The sequence below is a fragment of the Aquila chrysaetos genome, chromosome 3, assembly GCF_900496995.4.
Source record: "Aquila chrysaetos chrysaetos chromosome 3, bAquChr1.4, whole genome shotgun sequence".
Taxonomy (NCBI): Eukaryota; Metazoa; Chordata; class Aves; order Accipitriformes; family Accipitridae; genus Aquila; species Aquila chrysaetos.
Window position 1 is genome coordinate 55,232,110 of NC_044006.1, and position 26,177 is coordinate 55,258,286.

A 26,177-nucleotide genomic window follows, 5' to 3' on the forward strand; every position below is an offset into this window, starting at 1 on the left:
CAGGAGACCACATATTTTTTAAACTACCTGTTTTGTTTTATTTATGAATCACTGAAGTTTGCGAAAAATGGCTTTGATATGTGTTATTGACTCTTTTGAACCTGCCTATTTTATTTTTAAAGGCAGGCTGGCATACAGAACATCTCAGTGAGGTTCATGCTCTTGTGTGTTATTTTTTCAGTTCAAAGTATTTTCAATTTCTGTTATCTATGTTGTAGTTCATTGGAATGGTGTTGTTATAACATGGACGGGAGGGTGTTGACTTAAGTGTCACATCTGTGAATGACCACTGTTGGAGAAAAGATGATGGGTGTGATGGACCTTTGCTCTGACGTACTATGGCTGTTATGATCTCTGAGCAGTGTGGTTTTACTACTTTTGTCTTGATACTAGCTGAAAGCAATAAACTATGATTCTCTGAGAAAATAATATTTTTTTTCTTTTTCTGTTTTTTCTTGTTTGCTTGCACTCACTCTCCTTCATTCCAGCAGAGGAACCCTATATTACTTTGTGATGGAAAAGTTGGATTTGTGTACTTCTGTTTCACTGCCACTTTGAAAGCAGAATGAAAGTGCCTTGCATATCTGTCTTTGTTCCATTGGAAGATATGCAACATACTTTCTGGTCTTTGGAACATCTTTTGCCAAAGAATGAATTAGTACAATAAATCCTGAGACATCAAGTGTAATTATACATTTTTTGGCATAGATTTTGCAGGTCTCTGTCACTTTTTACTTCTCATCAATATGTTTGCAACATGCACATTGTGCAGGTACTCAGATCTCAGCTAAGTCTTAAAAAGCCCTTTTCTTAAAGTTATTCTCTGTTTAAGAGAGACCCGTTAATTTTTTCTTTAATTCTAGATTCCTTAACCTTCCGTTAACAGGCATGGAGGCTCCTGACCCAAAGATATCTAATGTAAATAAATAAATAAATGTAATTGTCTGCTTGAATAAGAATTTATATATGTCACTTAAACATTTCTTTCAGGTCTTTTTCTCTGTATTGATTGGAGCTTTCAGCATCGGACAGACTGCTCCAAGCATAGAGGCATTTGCTAGTGCAAGAGGAGCTGCCTATACGATCTTTAATATCATAGACAATGTGAGTATCTTTGCCCTCACTCTCATTTCAAACTGAGACACCCTTCTTTTTAAAGTACAGGCACTATTTATGGATATGAAGTTAGTAAAAGTAAATAACAGTTTGTAAAATAATCAGAAATATAAACATAAAAGCAGATAGAATGTGTAATTATTAGTCAGTTCCTCTTTGTCTTCTGGAGTTATCAGTCCTTCCTTCAAAGGTAAAAGTACTGGATCTCTGATCACTTGGTGTCGGAGGTATTCTCTAATGTTTTTATCATGAAAGGCACGTCACTAGTAGCGTGAGTGTCAGCAAATCAATAAAACACAACCTAGTAACCTGGATGTGTACTTCAATTGCCAAGAGAGTCTGAAATCAGGGAAGCTGTGATTTTACTAGCTAATGAAGCTCTATGAAAGGCAATTGCATGTTCTGGATTATTGTTAAGACACAGTTCAAGTTATAGACCCACCCCAGATGGAAATAAAACCAGTGATAATTAAGAACTCTGTTTCTGCTTAATGGTCAGGGGATTGGTTCTTTCTCACACAAATTGTTTCAGCAGAAAGGGCAAAGCTATAAACGAACAGTGTATGAACAGCTCATTAGAGATGATTTGTTCAGGTTAATCATCAGGCAGTAAAATGAATCTCAAATTGTGGCTACCTGTTGGTACAGTCTTAAAGACAACGTAGTAAATTCACACAAAAGCTTAAATGGAGAAATTATAAAAGTATTCTTGCATGAGCAGATCATCAATGTAGTAATGAGACAGCAAGACAGCATGCTATTTACATGTTTCAGAAATCTCACTTAAATTACTTTAACATTACATTTAATATCTCTGCAGAATAATGGTGCACTCTAGGACCTTTTTATGAAAAAAATCATTAGGAAATATGATACGTTTGTGTTTGGTTTTATTTATTTATTTTATTTTGCACAGGAACCTCTAATTGACAGTTATTCAGAAACAGGTTACAAACCAGACCACATTAAGGGGAACTTGGAATTCCAAAATGTTTACTTCAATTATCCATCCAGACCAGATGTTGAGGTACTGTAAATGCAACTTTACACATATTACAGTTAAACATGTGGATCATTTGTTGTCATAAATAAAATTTTGTTGAAAATATAACAATTCCAAGTTGATTCTCTAATTTATATAAAACTACCTTGACATCACAGTGATTTTAGCTAGAATTATTTACACCTTAGCTAAAGGTGTTAAGTTTTCTGAATAATTTTCTGTCTAAAGCTATAGTCAGTGTGGTTATGCAATAAAACTTAAAGATTTATTGCTATCAGAATCTAAATTTACGCATCTAACCCAAGTGGTTGTGTATAGTAGTAATAATAATGAGATAGTGGGTTTCAAAAGTACTTACAATGCAGCTCTGTTAAGACTATATCTCAACAAGTTAAAGAAAGCAGATCCAGCAAGGACCTGTTATATATGGAACAGAGATAAGAATCTGTGTTTTTCTGTCTAGACAGAGAAAAAAGTTTGCTTTTTAAAGCACTGTCATAAATCCAGGGTCTTAATGCAGTGGAGGTGGAAGATATTTGAGTGATTTCTGAAAATATTTTCATGAAGAGTGTTTTTGTGCTATGTAACTATTTCCTTCCCTATTTTGAAGGAAAATCACTGAGCTTGATAAAGGGATCTTTCTTACTTTTGATAGGCAGAAAGGAAAGACACAGAGCTTTCTTTTTACGCCATTTTTACTCATAAATATGTTAAATATCTTGGCTTTTCCTTCTATCAAGAAAGTGAATGAAGTGAATGTGCTTGATTTTTCTTCATATAGAAATATAAATGAAAAGACAACTATTGATCTCAGTGGATTATTTTATAAGTTTATAGAGGTATGATACAACTAGAGAGTTCTCCCCCATGGTTTCAGAGATAATAATTATAGGAAGTTAAGGCTACACCAAACATTTAGTATTTCATAAATTACAGTAAAGAGAAAAATAAGGAGGTCAGATAACTCAGGGTAGTTAATTTCTGCATAAGTTTAATCTACATGACTTTCAAGTTAACTCTTCTTTTCAACAGAATTAAGTGCAGCAAAGTAACTGACAGACATGATGAAGACTGCAAGTTACTTCTTATCTCACTAGACTGATTTATTTGCTGTCCTTACTGTCTCTTCTCTGTTTGCTTTAAGTTGTTAGAAACAGCCTAAATGGATTTAATTATGGATTTTATTTTGGTATAGGAAAAAGTTTCTGATCAATAGTCCACTGAAATCAGTGGTAATCCACAGGTTTTATATCAAATTCTATTTGCTACTTTATTTACATTAGATTTGTTTTATACAAGGTCTACAGACTAAATGATCTATAGCATTATGACAAGAAGATTAAAAGATTAAATAAGGCTGCTTCATAAATTTTCAATTGTTATCACTTATGTTGGACTTCTTGTTTCAATCTAAAAATGTTGTAGCAAAATAAGACATACTAGAAGTTATGATTTGTCTATGCCTCTTGTTCCTAAACAGTGAGATATAATTCACTTGTAAAGCACACAAATATCAGTACTAAGGGTGAAGAGGCAGCAGTAGTGCTGAGGGTAGAAATTTAGGAAGAAAGAGACCGTGACAAGGACACAGGGCTGCAAGGTATTGGGAAGTACATTGGGAGAGTATCGGAATGTATCGGTGCGCGGTTGTACATTTAGAATGGAAAAATGCACTTAGCCATGATGAAGATGCTGACATTCAGGTATGCATAGTTCATTGTAGCCTAGTCCTTCTAGAAGAGTAATTAGCAAAAAATATGCTGTTCTTCATTTCAGTATACATTTCTAACCACAGAAGTTGTACAAAGTCATGAAAGCTGTACAGACTCCTGTACACCTTTTCTTGTGTAAAGTAGAAACAAACACACTTTATTCCTTTTTTCCTATTGTTGTATCTCCTTACTACTCAGGTGAGCAGGTGAAGCAGAAAGGTGGACAAAATTAAATATACATGGCATGGATGTGCTAAATGTGTGTCTGTTCTCCAGCCCCACTACACAACCCAATACAGGTTATATTCTTGAAAATAAAATGAAGAAGCAATTACATGGCACCAAAGAGCTATATTTACCCTTTTTAAGAGACCCAAGGAAGGCAAAACTTTGTATCTTCCGTGGTTGTGAAATGCTATATTGTATGCTGACTAGTACAAAAAGGTTATATATTGTACAATGAAATGTCACCATTATAAAGAAGCCCCACCAGTAATTCCAATCAAAAGGGGAAAAATTAAGGATACTTTGAGGTTACTAAAATGACTTTCCCTCCAAAACAATGTAGAGTATATTCTGTCACTTTGAACTGTGACTTTTACTGTATAATAGTTTTCCTGTAGTTTGCATGCTGCATTAAAGAAAAAGGTGAGGCAACATAATACAGAAATATTGCATCATATTTTTTCTATATTATATTTTAGTTACAGGTAGTAATCATATTGTTATTATTTTGTCATATGAACTGGTTCATGATATGGGTAATTGTGAAGTATGCTGTATAATACGTTGATATTGGACCAACTGTGATGTAAATATGAAGAAAATTAAGCTGAAGTCATTAGTTATCCAAAATTTAAACTCACCTGTTTATAAATTTTACTTTGTACCAGATTCTGCTATAAATATGAAGGGTATGTTATTGTAGTCTTTAGAGTTTCTTCAAATTTACACTGACATTTTTACATACAGTTATGTTTTTGGTTACCCTTCTTATATGCACAGATACTGAAGGGCTTGAACCTCAAGGTTAGCTGTGGCCAGACAGTGGCCCTGGTTGGTGGCAGTGGCTGTGGGAAAAGTACAACCGTTCAGCTCATCCAGAGATTTTATGATCCCAAGGAAGGCACGGTAAGATACCTCAAGTAAGATGACTGCTCTGTGTGTCACAGTTGTTGGAAGTCTGGTTCTGGCCTCACAGCCCTTGTTCCAATGGCACGATAAAGTCTCCCCGAAAGAGGCAAGTGCCAGCCTGGGGAGAGAGGTTTCTTGACCAAAACTCTTAGTAAACAGTTTTTGTCCGCCTCCTTTCACTTAGGTTACCATTGACGGGCAGGATATTAAGACCTTAAATGTAAGATATCTGCGGGAGATTATTGGTGTGGTGAATCAGGAGCCCGTGCTATTCGCTACTAGCATTGCAGAAAACATTCGTTATGGCCATGAGGACGTCACCATGGAAGAGATTGAAAAAGCTACCAAGGAAGCAAATGCTTATGACTTCATCATGAAGCTACCCAATGTAAGCAAACCGTCCGTCCTGCTGAAATAAATTCTCCTAAACCTTCTTGTGCCAAAGAGTTCCTTAAAAGCGATTCTTGTAAGCAGAGGAAGCTATCCCTGGAGCTGTGAATAAGCAGAGCTATGCAGACCTTCCTCATAACTTTTGAGAGTAATGTTAATTTTAAATCTTTAGGTCACGAATTGGTGGGCATTTGGAGAACTATTAGAATTCCAGGGACAAAACCAATTAGGCAGGTATATCTAAGTGGCTGTTTATCCTGTAGAGTTTTAGAGGAAGGAGGTGCTGCTGCTGGGGCTACTGATACCGACGTGCCTTTTCTTTACACTGCCTTTCTTTGGTGAAAGGACTGTGCCACTGAGTGTTTTGGAAACGTGTGTGGTTGTCTTGTAGAAGTTTGAAACCGTGGTTGGAGAAAGAGGGGCACAGCTGAGTGGAGGTCAGAAGCAAAGAATAGCAATCGCCCGAGCACTGGTTCGCAATCCTAAAATTCTTCTGCTTGATGAGGCAACGTCAGCTTTGGATACTGAGAGTGAATCAGTTGTGCAGGCAGCACTGGACAAGGTCAGTAGTGTTCTAAAATGAAGTAGGTAAGCAGGAGCCTAATATTTACTTTTTTTCCAGACATTTGTTGAAAGAACTGCAAGAAATAGAGACCCTTAAAACACAAATGGTAAACTTTGATTTGGCAAATATTCTCTGTACAGAGAATTTTTGAGATCCTGTAGGTATTACAGAGAGCAATCTTGTTTCAAGTGAGAAGATGGAATTATATTTTCTGCATTATTAAGCTTAAATCAACATTTTCTTGGTCTAAACACCATCCCTTGCAATTTTCTGTCTTACTGACATGCATATTGTTGTCAGTCACCTACTTAATTAACTTGTGTTGAAGACTGGCAGACAAGGTAAGTGCTACCAGCATGTCATAAGTGATCATAGCAGTGACTTCACAGGAAACACTCCAAGGAAACATTTGCTTCAGTTAACATGAATACTTCTAGGTTCTTGTTTTGTTCTTAATGTAGAGCTGTCTCATTAAGGGACAGCTGATCCCTGGTGCAACTCAGGAGTCTCTATATAGGTACTGGGGCTGTACCCCCAAATGGTATTCTGAATTTACTCAGTCAGATTCTGCTGGAGTACTGTAAGGCTTCCCACTGCTGTTGGATAGAGAAAGACAGTTTGAGGAGAATTATTAATGGAAATACATTTAATAGAGAAGTTATTTCTCTAGCCTTTCTTGGTCACATTATCTTATAAATTTGGATCCTCATAAACCTTTGCAGAAGACCTAAGGACTCATAGAATGGTTTGGGTTGGAAGGGACCTTTAAAGATCATCTAGTCGAACCTCTCTGCAGGGCCATCTTTCACTAGATCAGGTTGCTCAAAGCACTGTTCAACATGATTTTGAACACTTCCAATGATGGAGAATCCACAGCTTCTCTGGGTAACCTGTTCCAGTATCTCACCACCCTCATTGTAAAAAATTTCTTCTTTATATCCAATCTAAATCTACCCTCTTTTATTTATAACCATTGTCCCTTGCCCTGTCACTACAGGCCCTCGTAAAAAGTCTCTGTCTGCCTATGTTAGAAGCCCCATTTGTATACTGAAAGGTCACAATAAGGTCTCCCCAGAACCTTCACTTCTCCAGGATGAACAATCCCAACTCTCTCAGGCTTTCTTCACAGGAGAGGTCTTTCAGACCTCTGATCATTTATGTGACCCTCCTCTGGACCAGCTCCAACAGGTCCATGTCTTTTTTGTACCAGGGACTCCAGAGCTGAATGCAGTACTCCAGGGGGGGGGTCTCACCAGAGCAGAGCAGAGGGGCAGAATCACCTCCCTTGACCTGCTGGTCATGCTTCTTTTTATGCAGCCCAGGATACCGTTGGCTTTCTGGGCTGCGAGTGCACATTGTCAGCTCATGTCCAATTTTTCATCTACCAGTATTCCCAAGCCCTTCTCTGCATGGCTGCTCTCAATACATCCATCCCCCAGTCTGTATAGATATAGAGGATTGCCCTGACCCAGGTGCAGGGCCTTGCACTTGGCCATGTTGAACTTCATGAGGTTCACATGGGCCCACTCCTCCAGCTTGTCAAGGTCCATCTGGATGCCGTTCTTTCCTTCCAGGGAATCAACTGCACCAGTCAGCTTAGTGTCATCCGCAAACTTGCTGAGTGTGCACTCAATCCCATTTATCTATGTCAATGATGAAGATATTAAATAGTATTTGTCCCAGTATGGGCCCTTGAGGGACATCACTGAAGATGAACTCCATCCAGGTTCCAACAAAATTCCACTGCTTGGGATCATTACTTTGATCATTTAAACTAAATGTTGCTTGATCATTTTAATACAGCCTGGTAATTAAAATGGCAAGCCATGACACTTGATACATCATATGTGATAGGTTTATAAATAACCAAAGACAGGTAGTTGAAATGTATTTCACATGAAATTGTAGAGAATTTTATTTTCAGTGAAGCTACTTGAGTCAACAATGACTTAGAGCTTAAAACCCTGAAATTTTTTTAAATGTCAGTGTGAAATATTTTCTAATGCTTCTGAGTATAAACTAACCTTCACAGATTTTAAGGTTTAAGTGAACAACTATGGGCTTAAATATAAAAAGTTTTAGCATTTTTTAAATTTTAAGGTTTTTAACATTGTAACATTCTAAAATATTAAGTATTGAGAATTTTGTTTAGATATTTGTGATCAATATTTGATGGGTTTATGTACCACAGTAAAAGATTGTCTCTAATATTAATTTTCAAACTAAAGATTATATTTCTGTTTTAAGGTACTCATTGAAATCTGTTTCTTAATTTTTTTTTTTGAAAGCTATGTTTTTCTGTGAACCATTTTAATGTTTCCCTTTGGTCTTATTCAACTCTATTATGAAGATGAACAATTTTTGAATATACTTAGAAATACTCATACTAAGTATTGTTATTTCTAGGCAAGGGAAGGACGCACAACAGTTGTAGTAGCTCATCGACTGTCAACAGTCCGAAATGCAGATCTTATAGCTGTGTTCAAAGGTGGAGTTATCACAGAACAAGGGAATCATTTTAAATTGCTTGAGAGAAAAGGACTATACTACAAACTTGTTAACATGCAGGTACTTTTTTCTTGCTAGCTGTTGCCTCATTTTCTTTTCTGTATTCCATGGCCAAAGTTATTGTATACTATCAGAAGTATGGGGAATTCTGCAGCATATTCTGTTACAGCAAAAGAATATGTACTTTGAAAGGAGAGCAGTAATTTGAGAGAGAAGACCACTAGTTTTTATATCAGACCTATTTAAACCCAGGATAGTACATTTTTAATCCTCTAGGGATTTAAACTTAAAAGATTATTTTACGTTTTCCTTTTATGCAGTTAATGTAGAGCAGCTGACTGCAGTAGTCTGTTATTCCATTGCTTGCTCTTAGCCTATGATAAAAGGTAAAATACAGTAGCTGATACGGGAGGAACAGATTATGCACATTTTAAGCTGTTTAGTTATAATACTTCATACTGAATTTCTTTCTAAAGAAAAAAATGTGGAGCAATAGGAGAAAAAGAAAAATAATCCAGCTGTGCTGAGTGCAAAAATATGTACACTATTAAAGTTATCCGGCTAGAAAAAAGAGATTGGAAATTAATATAAATATGAGAAAAGTATTAGTTATGAAGTGAAGAACAAAATACTTTGATACTTCCCAATGTCCCACGCAATAGCTAGGTTATAGCTGAGTTTCACTGTAGCCTTCTGTGTCACTCGTGTTTTACTGCATAACCACCATGCTCATTAAAGAAACTGAAGCTGCTATCTCAGTATGTCATACTGAAGAGAGTAAACTAGGCCAATTAAAACATTTCTTCATAAAATAACTAAGAGAATGCATTTGGTCACCTTAGATTGAAAGTAACTTTGTATTCAAGCAAATGTGATAATGAGACATATTAGAAAATATAGAATGGAAAGAAAATAAAAAATAACAGACAATAACATAAAATTGAAAGAAAGCAAAAGAATTTATTTTTATTAGTAGCACAAAAAGCGGTAAGAAATAAAATCCTTCCAGAAAAAAAGAAATACAAGTTGAAGGCAACTTTGAATCCAGTTGCTATTAAATATCTCAGTGGTGGGTAGACTTTTATTTATTCTGTCAAAGAGACTGACAAAACTGCCACCAAAAGAAGGACTCTTTTCCAGACTGTTCAGATTTTTTGGTCAAAATCTCTTTTTGATCTGTTCTGTCCTGATCTTCCTTATTACATTTAAAGTCAAGAATTGTTAAGTGTTCTGCACTAAAGAGGGGTAATTTTTTCTCACTTCATGAATAAACAGTGTATCCACCAAGAACTCAGTCAAAAAGATCCCAAGATAAGTGCAAATGGTTTACACTCAGTTTAAAACTCTGTTAGGAGTTAATTCATTAAAAAAGAGCAGCTACTTCCGTACCCCTGCCTTCCACTTAGTATAAGTATTTTCTTGAGAGGTGAGATACTCATATATGAATGAAGCTCTGAAGATAGAGATCTACTCAGATATATAACACAGATTTTCATATCTGCTTTATAGCATTACATTTTTTTCCCCATATCTCTTTCCACTGAAACAATCAAAGTTACTTTTACTTTGATTGCCTCATAATTTTGGAAGTTCAAAGTAATACATGCATAAATAATCTTAGCATCATGCTCTTCCCTCTTTTAGGCAATAGAAGCTGAAGTTCCATCATCAGAAGATGAGAATGCACTCAGTATCAAAAAAAGTGAATCTGAACAAGAATTTGAAGAATCCTTAACAAAAGGATTGAGAAGACAATCAACTCGGAGAAGCATGAAAAAGCCAGGAGCACAAAATGATGATCCTGATGAGAAAACAAGTTCACCTGTAAGTATCTTTGCACAGCTGTTAGTGAACTTTGATTCCTTTCAACAAAGTATGTTAAAATTAAATTCATTCTCCTGCTTCAGAAAGGTACAACAAGAAGGAGGCATTTGATAGAGGTGAAAAAAAGTGAGAATTTTCCAATTCTAAATAGCCTTTGATTGATAATATTCATAACTTGTTTTGTTATTCTCACCATGAATGATTATACAAATAAAATGGGACTCTAAAAATCTGTAACAAGAATGAGTTTATTCTTGGAAATCAGTTTGCTATAAAAGAAATATACTTACATATATTTGCATACCATACCAACATAGTCTATACAGGTTAAACATTCATTTTTGCATCAGAAACAGAACATTCAGCCCAACATACAACTCTGACAACAAACCTTACAAAAGAATCATACAACAAATATGACTGCATTCATATTTGCAGCAAATACTTTGCTGTTATAAAGTGCTTAATGAACAATTACTTGAATTAATCTAGTAATGGATTACACACAGCAATATGCCCAGAATGAATAGTTCAGTCACCATTGACCAATACCAAGAGTATTGATAAATGAAAATGATATAGATAAACTAAAATATGATGACAAGAGCTGTAGATATATTCTAACAGCTCTTTCTTCCTTGTATTAAAACAATAAAAAGAAATGTACAATCAGTTAATTATTCATGTTATTAAAAAGCATACATTTTGACTTCCCCTGAGTAGATTCTGGGAGTAGGAAATTGACTATTAATCTCTCTTATTCTCCATATTTCTCCAAATACATACATGTTTGTACTAACAGAATTCCCATTTTTTTAGGATGAAGAATTACCTCCAGCTTCATTTCTGAAAATTATGAAGTTGAACAAAACTGAATGGCCATACTTTGTAGCTGGAACTGTATGTGCAATTATCAATGGAGCTTTACAACCTGCATTTGCAATCATATTTTCAGAAATTATAGGGGTAAGTTTGAATAAAATATGCAAAAAACTATAAAGCCCACAAAATTTGTATCTAATAAAACCAGGTCTTAAAAAATCACAGCATAATGACGCTGAGGAGTGGATGAAGCACTATTACAAAAAACGGAAAAATTATATGAAATTTACAAAATCCTCAAAATCTTATTACAACCTAAAATTTGCTTGTTATACCTATAATCCTATGTAACATATGCTCGAATTTTATATGAATACAAATGACTAGCAAACATAGTTATTGAAAAAGATGGGAGTATTTTAGATTATTAGTTGATTAAAAAATATATTGTTTTATAGATTTTTTCAGAAACTGACAAGACCATTTTAAGAGAAAAGAGCAACTTATATTCAGTGCTGTTTTTAGTACTTGGGATCATTTCCTTTTTTACTTTCTTTTTTCAGGTATGTTTTATTGTTTTAGCTTTATTATAATTGTTCATCATGTTTTAGAAACCAGATCTGTAACATACTAAAAAGTTGTATCTTCTTAATACACATATCTCCAACTCAAACCAGAACCCGCATTTCTGGTTCTAGATGTGCCTTGTGCTGAACTGAATCTTTTTTGACCTAGAGCTTCTCACATGTTAGAGACCTGCCAACCTATTCTGACCTCTCAAGTTCAGAGCTTCCCCTCTTCTTCACCAGTCAAACGCATCTCAGCATGAAACTCTGGATTCTCTCTCTTTCTTCCATTGCCACCTAACAGCCAACCTCTCCAGCCTTTACACTATACCACTCACTTCTCACACTGAAGCCTTCCTATTTGAATCTGTCAGTAATTGCAAATCTACTGATCTCCTACCTTAACTCTCCAATTTTTTACTCCCCTAACCCCTTCCCCATTCTTATGTGAGCCCCCACAACGATTCCCAGTCCCAGTTCATCAAGTGATACCCATCATGCTGATTTTCAGTTCCTCCTGCTTAAATACTAATGGTTGAACAGTAATACCTCATCCCCTGCTCTCACTGATCTCTATAGCCCTCTCAACTTTTAAAGAAAAAGTATTTTAACTTTACCTTAATTCTTATATGTATCTCACTGCTACAAGAGTGCCTCAGTAAAAAAAAAAAAAAAGAAGGGGGGCGGGGAGTAATCATACAGGTGCCAACTTTGGCATTTAAATATTTTCATATATGGTCTGGTTTATAATTTCTGAATATTTTTGTGTAGTTTTATCCATTGAATGAGCCTACACAGTGAAATAATAAAGTGCACTTGGGACAGCAGCATAAACAGTCTCTTGATAAAACCTCCTGGTTTATTTATGGAGTTGTCTTGTTGCCTATGCATGCAAGAAGGCCTTGAGTATAGAAGACTGAGTTGTAGATGGCTATGACAGGTTTGCTCAATTTATAAATATTCATATAATGTTTTAAATATGAGTGGGAAGAACTCAGTGAGATGTAACACCCCCAAACTAGTGAGAATGAAAAAAAAATTTAAAACATCCTTATAATCTCTTCATATAGTGCCCATTCTCTGATGTTCTTTTGTGCTTTTTTCTAAGTCAGTCACATACTTGTGCAAATTTACTGACAGTGTAGGAGCACAGCAAAGATAATGATCAAAGTTAACTGAGAAATATTTGCTGATTGGAATATGCCATAATAATTTTCCTTCATGTCACATAGTACAGTTGCATCTGTGGTTTGTATTTTAAGAGTATTCAATTTCACAAATGTAGATTCCAAACAATTAATATTTTTAATCACATAAAGGTGGTAGTGAGCTAAAAAAAAGCTAATTATAAACACTGATGTCATATTAAAATGTAGGAAGACTGTATCTTCCCAAAATTTTAACTAGCATATTCCTTTTTGTATCTTGTTAAATTGATTCATGTATCTGGCTAAAAATATGTTTAATTCATTATAAAACATCACTTACGTATTACCGCTGATAGCTATGTCAGGTTGTGTTAGGATCCCAGGGAAGAAATCTTAATTCCATTGGAGTCAATGGAAAATTCGCATTTGACTTCAATGAATCCAGATTGCCTTATGAAGCCTTTAACCTCAAATGAATGGCCTAAAAGCTACTTGTTTAAATTTGAGTTAGGTCAACTTAGATAAAAATGAAGTCAAAGGGTTGATTAGTGAGCTTTTCCTTGAAGCATGCTGGTGAAGCAGTGCTGGGAAATATTGCTATGCTCTCTATGTTTTTTTGAGTTGAATGTCTGTACTGTGAACCTACTAGAATTTATGAATATTAAACCTGTTTTTACATTTGCTTTGTGCAATCAGGACTGCAATATTTTGCACTTTGACATTGTAGAGACAATGTATCTAAAATATTTATCGAATAAACACAAACAATGTAATAGTATGCTAAGCATTGTACCTTTTCTCAAATAGGGTTTCACATTTGGCAAAGCTGGAGAAATTCTTACAATGAGGCTTCGATTCATGGCATTTAAAGCAATGCTTAGACAGGTAAAGATGATAAATATTTTGATTTCCAGGGTTTTAAAAATAATTGTATAGATATAATAACTGTATTTTGCATTATTCTATCATATTATGACTTGTCTACAGAGAAGGTTCTTTAAATCAGTCTAGAAACCAATTTGGTTAGTTACATGTGGTTAAGCAAAGTATCCTTAGAGGGAGAGTCTTAAATCAATGCAAGTACAAGAGCTTTTTATGTACTCCTGGCAAGGACTTAGATTTACAGCCAAGTTACTATGGCCTGACAAGTTGACGTGCACCAGCAGTATCCCATTACATGTTCATTTGCCTGCTTTTCTTTCTTGGTGCCCTTTCTCCCCTAAAGAAATGCAATGCAATGCAGCTTACATTGTAACTCTTAGTTCAAATGTCTGATTTAAATAGTAATATGTACAGATATGTTTTTATTTATTGCTTGAAGGTCTCTTTCAAAGAGTTCCCAAATCTGTAATTGTTGTTCGTTAATATAATAGCGAGATTGTATTCTTAAATCTAAAGCCACTTTCAAAGAATTAAAATATATATATTTCATAGTGGTTTTAAGTAATTCATGTAGTTATCTAAATTGGCCTTAATCTTGCATGATTTCAGGATCAGTATTTTAGATTTTCAAATATATAATATAATATTTCTGGGGTTTTATGTCGTGCACATAAAGCTACATGTGAACACAGAATTTGATTCATGTGAACATGACTATTTGCAATGCAGACAGAAAGCTGTTGTCTGAAAAACTATGAATTATAGATCAACCTCACTAAAAACCTAATGAAAGAGCAATCTTACAATTGAGTCTTGAGGTCACAAATGCCTGTACTACATCACCCAGTCTTCATTCAATACATATTACACATGAAAGATTAAATCAGATATTTGGTTACATGGTGAATAATTTATAAACTGTGTACCTGACCCAAACAATAGACTTTGACCAGATGGACCAGTTTGTTTTGTGGTTTGGTTTTTTGTTGTTGTTTCATAGCTTCCAAATTATCCTCTTCAATGTAGGAAGAAACAAAGGAATGAATTGGGAGTTTTTACCTTGAAAATGCTTTACACTTAATTCATCCCCAAACAGCTTTACAATTGTGAAGGATTGTGACTGAAGAGTCATCTCCTCCAAGGAGATGCAGTTTCAGCAGCAGTGGGGGAGGGTAAATTTTCATTTTGGGAATTCCCCAGGCTGCTCTCCTTCCTTCTCAGCAGTGACAGCATACACACCAGATCATCCACAAGCATACACTTTTTTCTAAAAATATTCATTGTGCAATGAAGGAATTAGACTTAATTAAATACACAGAACTGATGCACTGCCACATACACAGTCTTCTGACACTGAACTCAGTTATATTAGGTAGACCTCAGTTTTACTTTGTGGTTTATATGAAATGTCCAAAAATTAGTCCTAAGAAAAATGTTTCTTCTTGCAGGACATGTGCTGGTTTGATAATTCTAAAAATAGCACTGGAGCATTAACTACAAGACTTGCTAATGATGCCTCACAAGTGAAAGGAGTAAGTAAAATTTGTTTTGGAATTTTTCATATTTGGTTTAGTATGTAGTAAAGTTGCTGCTTGGGTTTGACTGGTTGGATAACAGTCTTGACTTCGACAACTAAAATTCACTATAGAACGATAGCTGGTATAGAATGCACTGATGTGTTTTATAACAATGATGGTAATATATGTTTACAAAATAATTTCCAAGTAAACCTTTTTTAAAGTTTACTATTGTGCTGTATTGTGATCTTCATTATTAAACAAACTCATAGGGAATCTCTTTATCTAAGAAGTCTGTTTAGAGGTATCTTATTTACCTAGAGATATACATCTAAATTTGTTCAGTTTATGACCTCCTACTAACTTTTTGATTGTACAGATTTCTTATATGAAAAAAATTACACATACTAGCAATAGACTTCATTTTCCTTGTTACTTTTTGGAGATTCTTTAGAAGTAATTTGTAGACTTTCGGCTGCCTGTAATATTAGGCTGAAGAGCACTAAATGTAATTATTGATGGATGCTTAAGTAAATTTTTACTGCCACATGGAGTTATGTGCTTTTTTTTCTGAACTGAGGAGTTCTGTAGTATCTTTGGCTTTATTTCCATAGTAGAAGTTAAACATTTATTTTTCTTCTTCATTGGGCTCTGTGTGATGACTTTTAAAGCTAGCTGCATGATCTACAAAATATGACAGATTTTAATGTTTAGCTGTAAATATAAATATGTTATATGGTTAAAGTCTGTTCAGCTTCAAGAGCAGAATTTAGAAATTGCAGTGCAAATTTAAGTAATCCGAATATGGGGAGAGAAGAATTAAATGTGGTCTAAAAATCATTTAAGAAACTCCCATTTTGAAAAACAGCAAAACTGAGTTAAGACTTTCTAAATAGTCTTTTGAGAATCAGGAATATTATAGGTGAAAATGCTTTCCTTATTTAAGATGCAGTTACTTTACCAAGAAATGTCTTTTTTTTCCCTGCAGGCTACTGGTGTCAGACTGGCATTAATTGCCCAAAACATAGCTAACCTGGGGACTGGAATTATTATATCATTAATTTATGGCTGGCAGCTGACCCTGCTACTTTTAGCTGTTGTACCAATCATTGCAGTGGCAGGAATGATTGAAATGAAGATGTTGGCTGGGCATGCTAAAAAAGATAAAGAAGAACTGGAAGCTGCAGGAAAGGTGGGTCTAGAGAAGTTTAGCTATTTCTGTGTAATGTATACTGTCATGTTTACCAAAGCATTGTTGATGGACGTATTAATTCCAAATACAGAACATGTCATAATATATAACTTCCAAAGCCAGGCAGACTCTATGTAGTTACACTAGTAGACCTACAGAGCATAGCACCTCTTCAATAATAATTGAAGACTTATGTTATTAACTGATATTTATTTTTATAATTGATAAACCCCAGAATGTGCTAAGCACTATTCAGGCACATTCTTTTCTCCTTACTGTTCTGATAATTTCTATTTTCCTTATTTTGCAACCCTCTTCATTTTTACAATCTCTTTTTTTTTTCCTGTCATCCCTTTTTGGCATGTTATCTGTCTTACATGTATCACACTGCTTTTTTTTTTTTCTCTCTTTCATCTTATTAATGTTTGCAGGGATAATATGTATGTATCCACTGGTTTCTGAGTCTGTTTGCCATTCCTTTATTTCTTAAGTGGAAAAGAAAGATGGGAACTGAAAAGCGAGAAGGCTAGACTCTTGTTTAAGAACTTAGATGAAGGCATTTAATATCACTTCATTCCAAAAATCCTTTTGGGACAGAACAACTATTTCATCACTTCTCAGATATTGCTTTCTTCAAGGTAAAACTTTTCTAAAATCCCTTCCTATGTCCTACTGTTTTTAAAAGTTGTTGAGAAGAAAATAATTTATCTAAGGCAATGCACATAAGAAAAGGTATTAATCTTCAGATTTGGTGTGTAAATGTATGTGCCTGCATATGTGCTAGCAGTCTAGTGTCCCCTTACAGTTATTGGAGATGCCATAGTGTCTGTGTGGCCTACGGCTGCTATTTCAGAAGGGCATGGGTCTACTCTATGTTGTGTGTCATATCTGCCATGCCTTACCCAAATGTCTGGAGTATCCTAGAGCATCTCCAATGGCACAAGCCATCTGCATGTGGCCACCTGAATTAGAGCCCTTCCCACTCCAGTCAACAATCCTGCACAAAGAGACTAGGTAGGCACATAGTGCGTAGACAGGTGAATTGCTTTCTAGTTCTGTTGAACAGGTATCCATTGACTACACTGGTAGCTTAGACACCTAAATTCAAGTGTCTTAACCTGGATGCGACCCCACCCCCAGTAACTCCTCTTTACTAAATGGGTTTTATTTCCTTCCGTCATGTCTGTAGATAAAGTTGCCTAAAACCATTTTTGTCCCTCCAAGTCCACAGGAAATTGTGTGTAATGATCTTTCCATGGGCTTTTTTGTACAAGCCAAAGGATGCATTTCCTTTCCTTTCAACTGACTACATTTCTTCTGCTTCTTCTTTCTAATGGCTGAACATTTATTTCATATTGTTTTGTTGTAAGATATGACAGAAAAAAGTTGACAATTCTTGGAATAGGCACTAGAGATTTTCTTAATGCTGCAGACTGTGAAAAAATAGCACAGGTGCTACAAAAATTTATGATTTTTTTTCAAAGCTTGAGAAAATACTTTATTTTCTTAGCAATGTATGAGTTTCCCCTCTCGAGGCTACCTAAGCAAGCACTAGACTACAGGCATTTTATTCAATTACCAATTTTTTAAAAATCAGTTTTCTTCAGTGAAAATGGGGTCTACCTGGGAAAATTTGCTTTCTGCAAAGGGTTGCTGAACTTATGTTACTAATGAAAAAGAAGACTACTCCTTTGAGTATTGGTGAGACAATATAACTAAGAAGAATAAAATCTATTTTGTTTCTTTGTTATCATTGACATTGTATATTACAGTCAAATCAATGAGTTAGTCAATTATGTGCAAATTTTCAAACAGTGGCACAAGCATTACTGAGGTTATAAGATAATTATATCCCTATATAATAGAACAAAGATAACAGTACCACGGTTTAAAAATCTTTGGTAACAGTTCATGAAGAAAAATGCTTTCAGGTCTATGGTTTAGATAACTTAGATAAAAGTAGCAGGGTATGGAGGATATTTGTTTTTCTGTTTTAAACTGTAGGCATTTGAAGTGTGTGGTGAATTGCCATATCTCTGGTGTCTTGTAAGACATAATATACAGGATCACTTTTCAGAACAGAATTTCATTCTGTTCATAGAATCCGAGTCATAGAATATCTTGCATTTGAAGGGACCCACAAGGATCATCAAATCCAACTCCCTGCTCCTCGCAGGACTCCCTGAAACTAAACCATATGACTACATGCGTTGTCCAAGTGCTCCCCGAACTCTGACAGGTTTGGTGCCGTGACCACTTCCCTGGGGAGCCTGTTCCAGTGACTGACCACCCTCTCAGTGAAGAACCTTTTCCTAATGTCCAATCTGAACTTCCCCTGATGCAGCTTCATTCCATTTCCTTGTGTCCTATCGCTGGTCACCGGAGAGAGGAGATCAGCACCTCCCCCACCGCTGCCCCCCCTGAGGAAGTTGTAGAATGCGATGAGGTCACCCCTCAGCCTTCTCTTCTCCAAGCTGAACAAACCAAGTGACCTCAGTCGCTCCTCCTAAGTCCTGCCCTCGAGACCTTCCACCGTCTTGGTGTCCCTCCTCTGGACACACTCTAATAGTTTGATGTCCTTCTTGTATTGAGGCATCCAAAACTGCACGCAGTACTCAAGGTGGGGCCGCACTATTGCAGTGTAGAGTGGGACAATCACCTCCCTCGACTGCCTAGCTATGATGTGTTTGATGGACCCAGGACACGGTTGGCCCTTTTGGCTGCCAGGGCACACTGTTGACTCATATTCAACCTGCCATCAACCCAAATGTCCAGATCTCTTTCTGTGGGGTTGGTGTCCAGCCTCTCATCCCCTAATTTGTATATATAACTAGGATTACCCCATCCCAGGTGCAGAATGCAGCACTCGTTCTTGTTAAATTTCATACAGTTAGTAATTGCCCAGCTCTCTAGTCTATCCAGATCTCTCTTTAAGGCCTCTCTACCCTCAAGGGAGTCCACAGCTTCTCGTAATTTAGTATCATCGCCAAACTTTGTGTACATTCAACCCCTGCATCCAGATCATTTATAAAAACATTAAAGAGCACTGGCCTTAAAACTGAGCCCTGCAGAACCCCACTAGTGACTGGCCACCAGCTTGATGTAACTCCATTTATTATAACTCTTTGAGCCCAACCTGTCAGCCAATTTTTCACCCAATATATCATGGACTTGTTTAGCTGTATGCTGGATATTTTGTCCAGAAGGATAGTGTGAGAGACAGTATCAAAAGCTTTGCTAAAATAAAAAAAAAACCCACATATACTGGCTTCCCTTAGTCAACTAGATGCATGACCTTGTCATAAAAGGAAATTAATTTAGTTAAACAGGACTTTCCCCTCGTGGACCCATGCTGGCTATGACCAATGACTGCATTGTGTCTCAAGCATTTTTCAATAACTCCCAGAATAACCTTCTCCATGATTTTACCAGGCACTGAAGTGAGACTGACAGGCCTGTTGTAGCACAATAACTTATTAAAAGTGCTCATGCTTCTCCCTGAAGCTTCTCTCCTGCTTTTTGTGTAAGTGCTCATTTCAGAAAGCTTTGTGCAGAACAGGGACTTTGCTGACTGCTAGGCATGAGCTGGACACAGAGGGACTTCAGGGAACTAGGTCCAGAGAAGCACAGTGTTCCAAAGCACTGGTTCTCAAAGACCTTCGTAGAAAATATGAGCCATGTAATACACCAAATGCAGTAACAATATTATGTAAAATAAATGCATACCTATTCTATGTTTTCTAAAATTAAAATATAAAATAATTTTAAGATTGAAGTTTTATAAGTTTTAGGATGTTAAAAAACATTGCCAGTCTCTTGGAGAAAAAAACCTCTCCCCAGCTTCAAATGTTTAGATGCAAAGAATCAAGGGAGTCACCACACCTGTGGGGAAAACCCAAGCATAAAGAGAAATTCAATGCTGAAAAAACACCATCACTGTGTAGAGCCCTTCTTTTATAATCTAAATTTGCACTAATATAAATATGCAAGCAGATGTACCTGATTTCTCACCTTTTTCTGGGCAGACACCATCTAATGGTTAGCTTCAGATTTATACATTATCTATAGCACTGTGATCTCTTACCCCATGGCCAGTTCTGATTATTAAGATGAAAAGTTCACTCATTCTCAAGTCTTTTGTCTGGATATACTTTCCTTTGGTTATATTTTCCCTTGAACTTACTTTATGGTCTTTCTTATACTAAAAGCATAAAGAATGAAATGGGTATTTCAGCAAAACATCTTAAGCCTTGAGGGTCTTTTGCAGACAAGGTCTACAAAAGTCTAGCTACTTTACTGTTGGCATTGTCCGTATACATTTCCTGCTAATGTATACTTTCTTGTATATACAGTTCTCTCAGTTATAAACAGACTTGTTACTGTGCATTTGTATGGTATCTGTGCTCATAAGTGAGCTCTCCTGCTAAATACCCATCCTTAGAAGTGAGACTGGTTGGCAGCTGAATCGAGCCTAGATACAGGTGTTTAATACTATTTGAGATGCATTAGGAAATTGAAAACATCCATCCCTATGGGATTGTCAGGTATAATCCAGTACATGTGGGAATCCCTGCGCTCCCAGAGCAACAGCAGTTGAGGGCAACCAGAATACCCAACATACCACATATTGCACCAGAGGCAATGCGTAGGTCATGCACTCAAGCCCAGTGTTTCAGAGGTGAATAGAGGGATGCAGCACCAGTTTCAGTGTCTAAAAAGATGTGATTGTTCCAGGTGTCTTCCATTGGCCGTTTCTAAGCATCATCCTCTTCTACATGCATATGGACTGAATTGACCACAAAGGCTCCTAGCCTTACTGCGTGGTCACTGAGGAAGACTATGGGCACCTACATAGACTTAATAGACTACAGAAAAGCCTTGCGTCAGTTGCTCCCACATAGGCATGCATCTACTGCCTTCAAAAGTTACTAGGTACCTTTGTGTATGTATCAAGTCTAAAGAATCTACAAGCTTAAAGAAGGTATTATTGATCAGATCAAATTTTTACTGCTGAGATCTAAGTTAGGCTCTAGGCACATAAGTAACCTGGACATTCTGATTATAGCCCAAACTCAGTGTACTGGATGTTGAATGCTAAATTGCCATTTTTCTTATTAGATATCTTCTCCATAATTGTCACTGCTGTCTAATGGTTTTTCACTACTTATTTGGAGGACATTAAAGAGGTCTTATCAGAAAATTCTGAGCCGCATCAGAAAATCTCACTGTCATAAAAAGAAAAATGTCAAATGCTTACTTTTGATATCAAAGGTCCATGATTTTACTAACAATTATAAAAACCACAAAATTATGTTCGAGCAGAATCTTTTTATTAGTTTAGAAAAAGGAATCGCAACATAATCTTAACTTTTGATTAAAACATTTTTGTTTCTATTGCAGATTGCCACAGAAGCCATAGAAAATATTAGAACTGTTGTTAGTTTGACCCGAGAAAGAAAATTTGAGTTGATGTACAGAGAACATTTGCATGTACCATACAGGTATAATAAAAATAACTTAGCTTTAAAAACCCTGTATTTAAATTATAGAATAAATTACAAACATTTACTTGGACAAACATTTATTTTTTTGTTAGTGTGTATGATTTAATGTATAATTTAATTACCTCAGAATTAATGTAAATATTTTGCATATTTGTTATTAACAAATGCAACCACCAGCCAACATTTTTGTTCTTTGATTTAATTAATTTTCTGTGATAATATCAGTATCTTCCATTGCAATGTCATTTGGTTTGGCAATATGTTAGTTTTAAGTGAGCTTTGGAACTCATCTAATCTAACCTCCCACCTGAAGTGTTTCAGATATTTAATTAAAAACTTTATAATGTAAATCAAATATTGCATTAAGACATTTTTGAAAGTATGAATAGAACTGAAAACATTTGAATAGTTACTTATTGGTTTGTGACTGAAAAAAAGAAAAGGAACATAAATCTGCCTGGACTAAATCAAAATTAAAAAGTCTTAAAGTGAAAAACTAAAAAGATACTGTCAATTAGTTTTATTTGTTCTAGAATGAAATGTTTCATTTTCAGACATCCATGAGAAAAGTAAAGCAAATGACAGCATATGTACACAGAAATGATGGGAGACAAGTAGGGGTGCAGCTAATACATCCACCGTAATAATTGAGTGGTTAGAGCACAGTGCAGGAAGTAAAAGATATTACTTAGCTTTTTTTCTCAGGCTGCTAGATTTTGAGTCCATATCTCACAACTTGCAGGACGGTGCCTGCAAGGTTCTCAGGTTTGACATTGATGGGATTGCTCCAAGACTTTCATCTTAATGTTGTCCTAGTATAAATAAGAACTTACTGCCCTATGGGTCAATTTGTCTGGAAGACATAGGACATGTGTTTTTCAGTTAACGTTTCAGTGCATGTTAAACCACTGATTAGGCAAAGAGTTTCTATTTTATAAAAATGGAGCTTAGGCCTTCTGTTATACTGCATTAATGCACAAATCAGCTATGTAAAAGAGAAGTCACAACAGCCTCTTAATCAAAAAAACCCCACACTTGTGAGTCTACCTCCTATTTGTTTTGGTTTGGGTTTTTTCAGAAGAAACCACATAGTTGTGACTTAGAAATAGCATCAATAAAATTAAAATATGTTCTTTCTTTTTTCTGGTATCATTCATAGTTACAGAACATTTTCTCTCTGCCTTGCTTTTAGTTATAGGCATAGTTTTATCATCCAAAATCTAATTTCTGCATCAGACTTGCCAGCTTAATCTTATCTGAGAGGGGAATTTTGACTGGTTAAATTGAAAAGAAACAGATTCTCAAGTGTATAATATTGAACTGTTTAATATCTTTGTTATTTGGTTAACATAACATTGCAAGTAAAGAAAAAATGACACAAAACTTTGGCTTTGGCTGAAGGTGAGCAAATAGTTCTGCTCTTTTTTTTTTCCTCTTGTGTGATGCAGTAGTACAATTTCAAATGTGTTATTTACATCTTCAAAGTAGTAATCATGGACTAAACTGTAAAGTGTTTTAACACTCAAGCTATGAGATGGTAAGACAATAATTATACATAGCAGCTAAGGTGTCACATTCTTCTGCACCCATATTCCAAGCTGTTCTTGTAAGTAAATAAAGTAAATAAAATTCTGGAAACAAAACTAACTTTCTCTTGGACACAGTCTAATAGGAGACAAGGGATTGTGTAGTTTAAGCATGAATATACTTCCCATTCATAACAGTATCATCTGAAGTCAATTAATTGTTTTTTGCATACTAGGACTTAAGTATGATTGCACATTTTTATGAAAATATGCATTCTTTCTCACAGAAATTCTGTGAAGAAGGCACATATATTTGGATTTTGTTTTGCCCTTTCACAAGCAATGATGTTCTTTACCTATGCTGGCTGTTTCCGGTTTGGTGCCTATCTAGTGGTAAATGGACACATGCAATATAAAAGTGTGTTTTTGTAAGTATCTCTTTTGCAATCTTTTTCTGTCAGTACAGACAACGGTCTTTGTTACTGCTAAAGATATCATGAATCCATTGAGTAAGCTATGAGAAAACAGGCAAATTCTTCTTCTGTACTTAAATATAATGAAAGCATATTACAAAGTGGATACTTTAGGTGACTACACAGTCTGAGCTATTCAGATAGGCCTGATTTTGGATTTCCTTTTCTGTATTTATTTGGGACTATTATGTTTTCCAGAGGTTGAAACAGTATCCTACTTAAATCACTTTGTTTATTCTTACCAGTCTTATTGTTCGTGTAGCTGTGAGGTCCTCTGTATAGTCTGCAAAAAACATAGTTATACCTATTTATTGAATCATAATAATATTCTAAGAATCTTTTTAAGAATAGGTCATCAGTCTCGTTTATTCACTGAAATTTGAAATCTTCTTTAAAATACATGTTAAATAATTGGCCTAATGGAGAACAGGATTCCATAAGGCGAATGCTGTTCACTATAAGAGGAGAATAACTAAATTATTTTAGATGACATTCTGATAACAAGCTTGTTCACTTAAATGAACCAATTTTGTGTGGGAAATGAAAGTATGAACCATGAATGTAAGAACAGTATGTAGAGTACGGTACATACCCATAGTCAGATGGAGCATTTTATTTTTAATTTAGACAGGTACTGCAAATAAAATATGATTCTAATTTGCAGTATTCTTAGCAGGTGTATCTATTGCAATCTGAAATTATACTAGGAATAGTACAATTATTTGTCTCTAATGGCACTTTATAGGCTTTTAAGGACAGAAACTCTACAAAAATTAAAGGAATAATATTGAAATTATAGCTTTTCCTTAGCTTCTTACTTTTATATTTTGGGTTTATAATCACTGTTTATCCAATCGTTTGCCATAATACCTAAAAGCCCCTGTCATAACCAAAGTCCTATTCTTCTAGATCATATATAAACTCAGAAGAAATATAATTTATAATTTAAGAGGCAATAGCTCAATACAGGCCTATGGAAACAAATATGAAAAGAATGAGATTCTACCAGTATGGATATCAGTGACCTCAATCCCTAAGAAAGGCCAATCATACCAATTTTTTGTTAGCAACCTGATTAAAGGTAGTTAACACAGCTCATTTGGACTGGAAGATGTTGGAAAGTGTCTGCATCCCATCTGCTAGCTGAACATCTCTGGCCAGCTGGGTGAGGTAACTTCCAGTGGCTAAGTTACATTTGGAAGGGATTGTCTAACCTAAAACTGTGTGAGCCCTTGTAGGCTGTTCAAATGCAGAATAAAACAAATTAGTTTATATTGCTCTGAATAGAAAAGATTAAAATTAATATACATTCATTTATTTTATTTTGCCTTAAAACAGGCTAAGAGGTCTCATGTCAATTACCATTTCTCAGCGATGAGTAATCCTATGTTGTGTGGCAGTGATTAATAGCTGAGGACAGCAGGTTCTTAAACGATTCTAATGTAGCCTGTAAAGATACATCTACATTCACCATAAAACAATAATAGCATAGTTTTCAACCTGTTTTTGGTGTTGTGAACCCTTCAAATTTTTTCCAGCAGGGCTGTGACAGCAAATTAAATCTTTATTGTCATCTTGTTACAGGCTTGATTTCTTATTTTCATTGATGCCCTAAAAATGAATCACTAACTCCCAGAGGTCATTGAACTATAGTGAGGAAACCACAGCAATAGTAGAACAGGGTTAGAGTAACAATTTTACCATCCATTGACCACTTTCCTCTTAGCCCCAGTTGAGACTTAATATAGTTAGCCAGTATTAATAATTGAAGAAATTAGTGCTAATAAATAACAAAAACATGGAATTTGGAATGGAGGCTTATTTATCTCACTTCATTAAAAGAGGAAAAAACAAATTTCTGGAGCTAAATGAGTAATTAAAGCAATAATAGTTGGTTCCTACTTTATTCTTTTTAAATTTAGCCCCCTTTGTTTTCCAAGTAAAAGAAAAAGTTAACTGCAGCCCCATTTCCATTGTCCTTTTCTTCATTGTCTATTGATTTTTTTTTCCTGATTTCTTTTATAGAGTGTTTTCAGCTGTTGTATTTGGTGCAATGGCATTAGGACAAAGCAGCTCTTTTGCTCCAGACTATGCCAAAGCCAAGACATCAGCAGCCCACTTGTTTCTGCTGTTTGAAAGAGTACCCTCAATAGATAGTTACAGCGAGGAAGGAGAGAAGCCCGTGAGTAAGCCATGTGTGATGGGTGATATTATTTATTGACAATATGGACAGTGGTCTTCTCACTTCCTTCAAACTGATTTTTCCTCTCCTTCTGATTGCTTCCTTACCTCACT

General features: G+C 35.5%; 1 protein-coding gene across 7 annotated transcripts in view; it reads left to right on the forward strand.

Moving 5' to 3' along the window:
* LOC115339659 (ATP-dependent translocase ABCB1-like) overlaps positions 1–26,177 on the forward strand; it is a 66,860-nt gene that overhangs the window by 34,916 nt on the left and 5,767 nt on the right. For 6 of the 7 annotated variants that reach the window (XM_030009941.2, XM_030009942.2, XM_030009943.2 and 3 more), the window contains 15 exons: positions 991–1,104; positions 2,033–2,143; positions 4,837–4,962; positions 5,150–5,353; positions 5,747–5,917; positions 8,327–8,488; positions 10,073–10,252; positions 11,072–11,218; positions 11,533–11,637; positions 13,596–13,673; positions 15,119–15,202; positions 16,176–16,379; positions 21,780–21,880; positions 23,697–23,837; positions 25,908–26,064. In XM_030009941.2, coding sequence (XP_029865801.1) covers positions 991–1,104; positions 2,033–2,143; positions 4,837–4,962; positions 5,150–5,353; positions 5,747–5,917; positions 8,327–8,488; positions 10,073–10,252; positions 11,072–11,218; positions 11,533–11,637; positions 13,596–13,673; positions 15,119–15,202; positions 16,176–16,379; positions 21,780–21,880; positions 23,697–23,837; positions 25,908–26,064 — 2,085 coding nt within the window. Of the gene's footprint in view, positions 1–990; positions 1,105–2,032; positions 2,144–4,836; positions 4,963–5,149; positions 5,354–5,746; positions 5,918–8,326; positions 8,489–10,072; positions 10,253–11,071; positions 11,219–11,532; positions 11,638–13,595; positions 13,674–15,118; positions 15,203–16,175; positions 16,380–16,814; positions 17,018–21,779; positions 21,881–23,696; positions 23,838–25,907; positions 26,065–26,177 lie in introns of those variants that run through there. The other variant, XM_030009946.2, reaches the window with a different exon arrangement.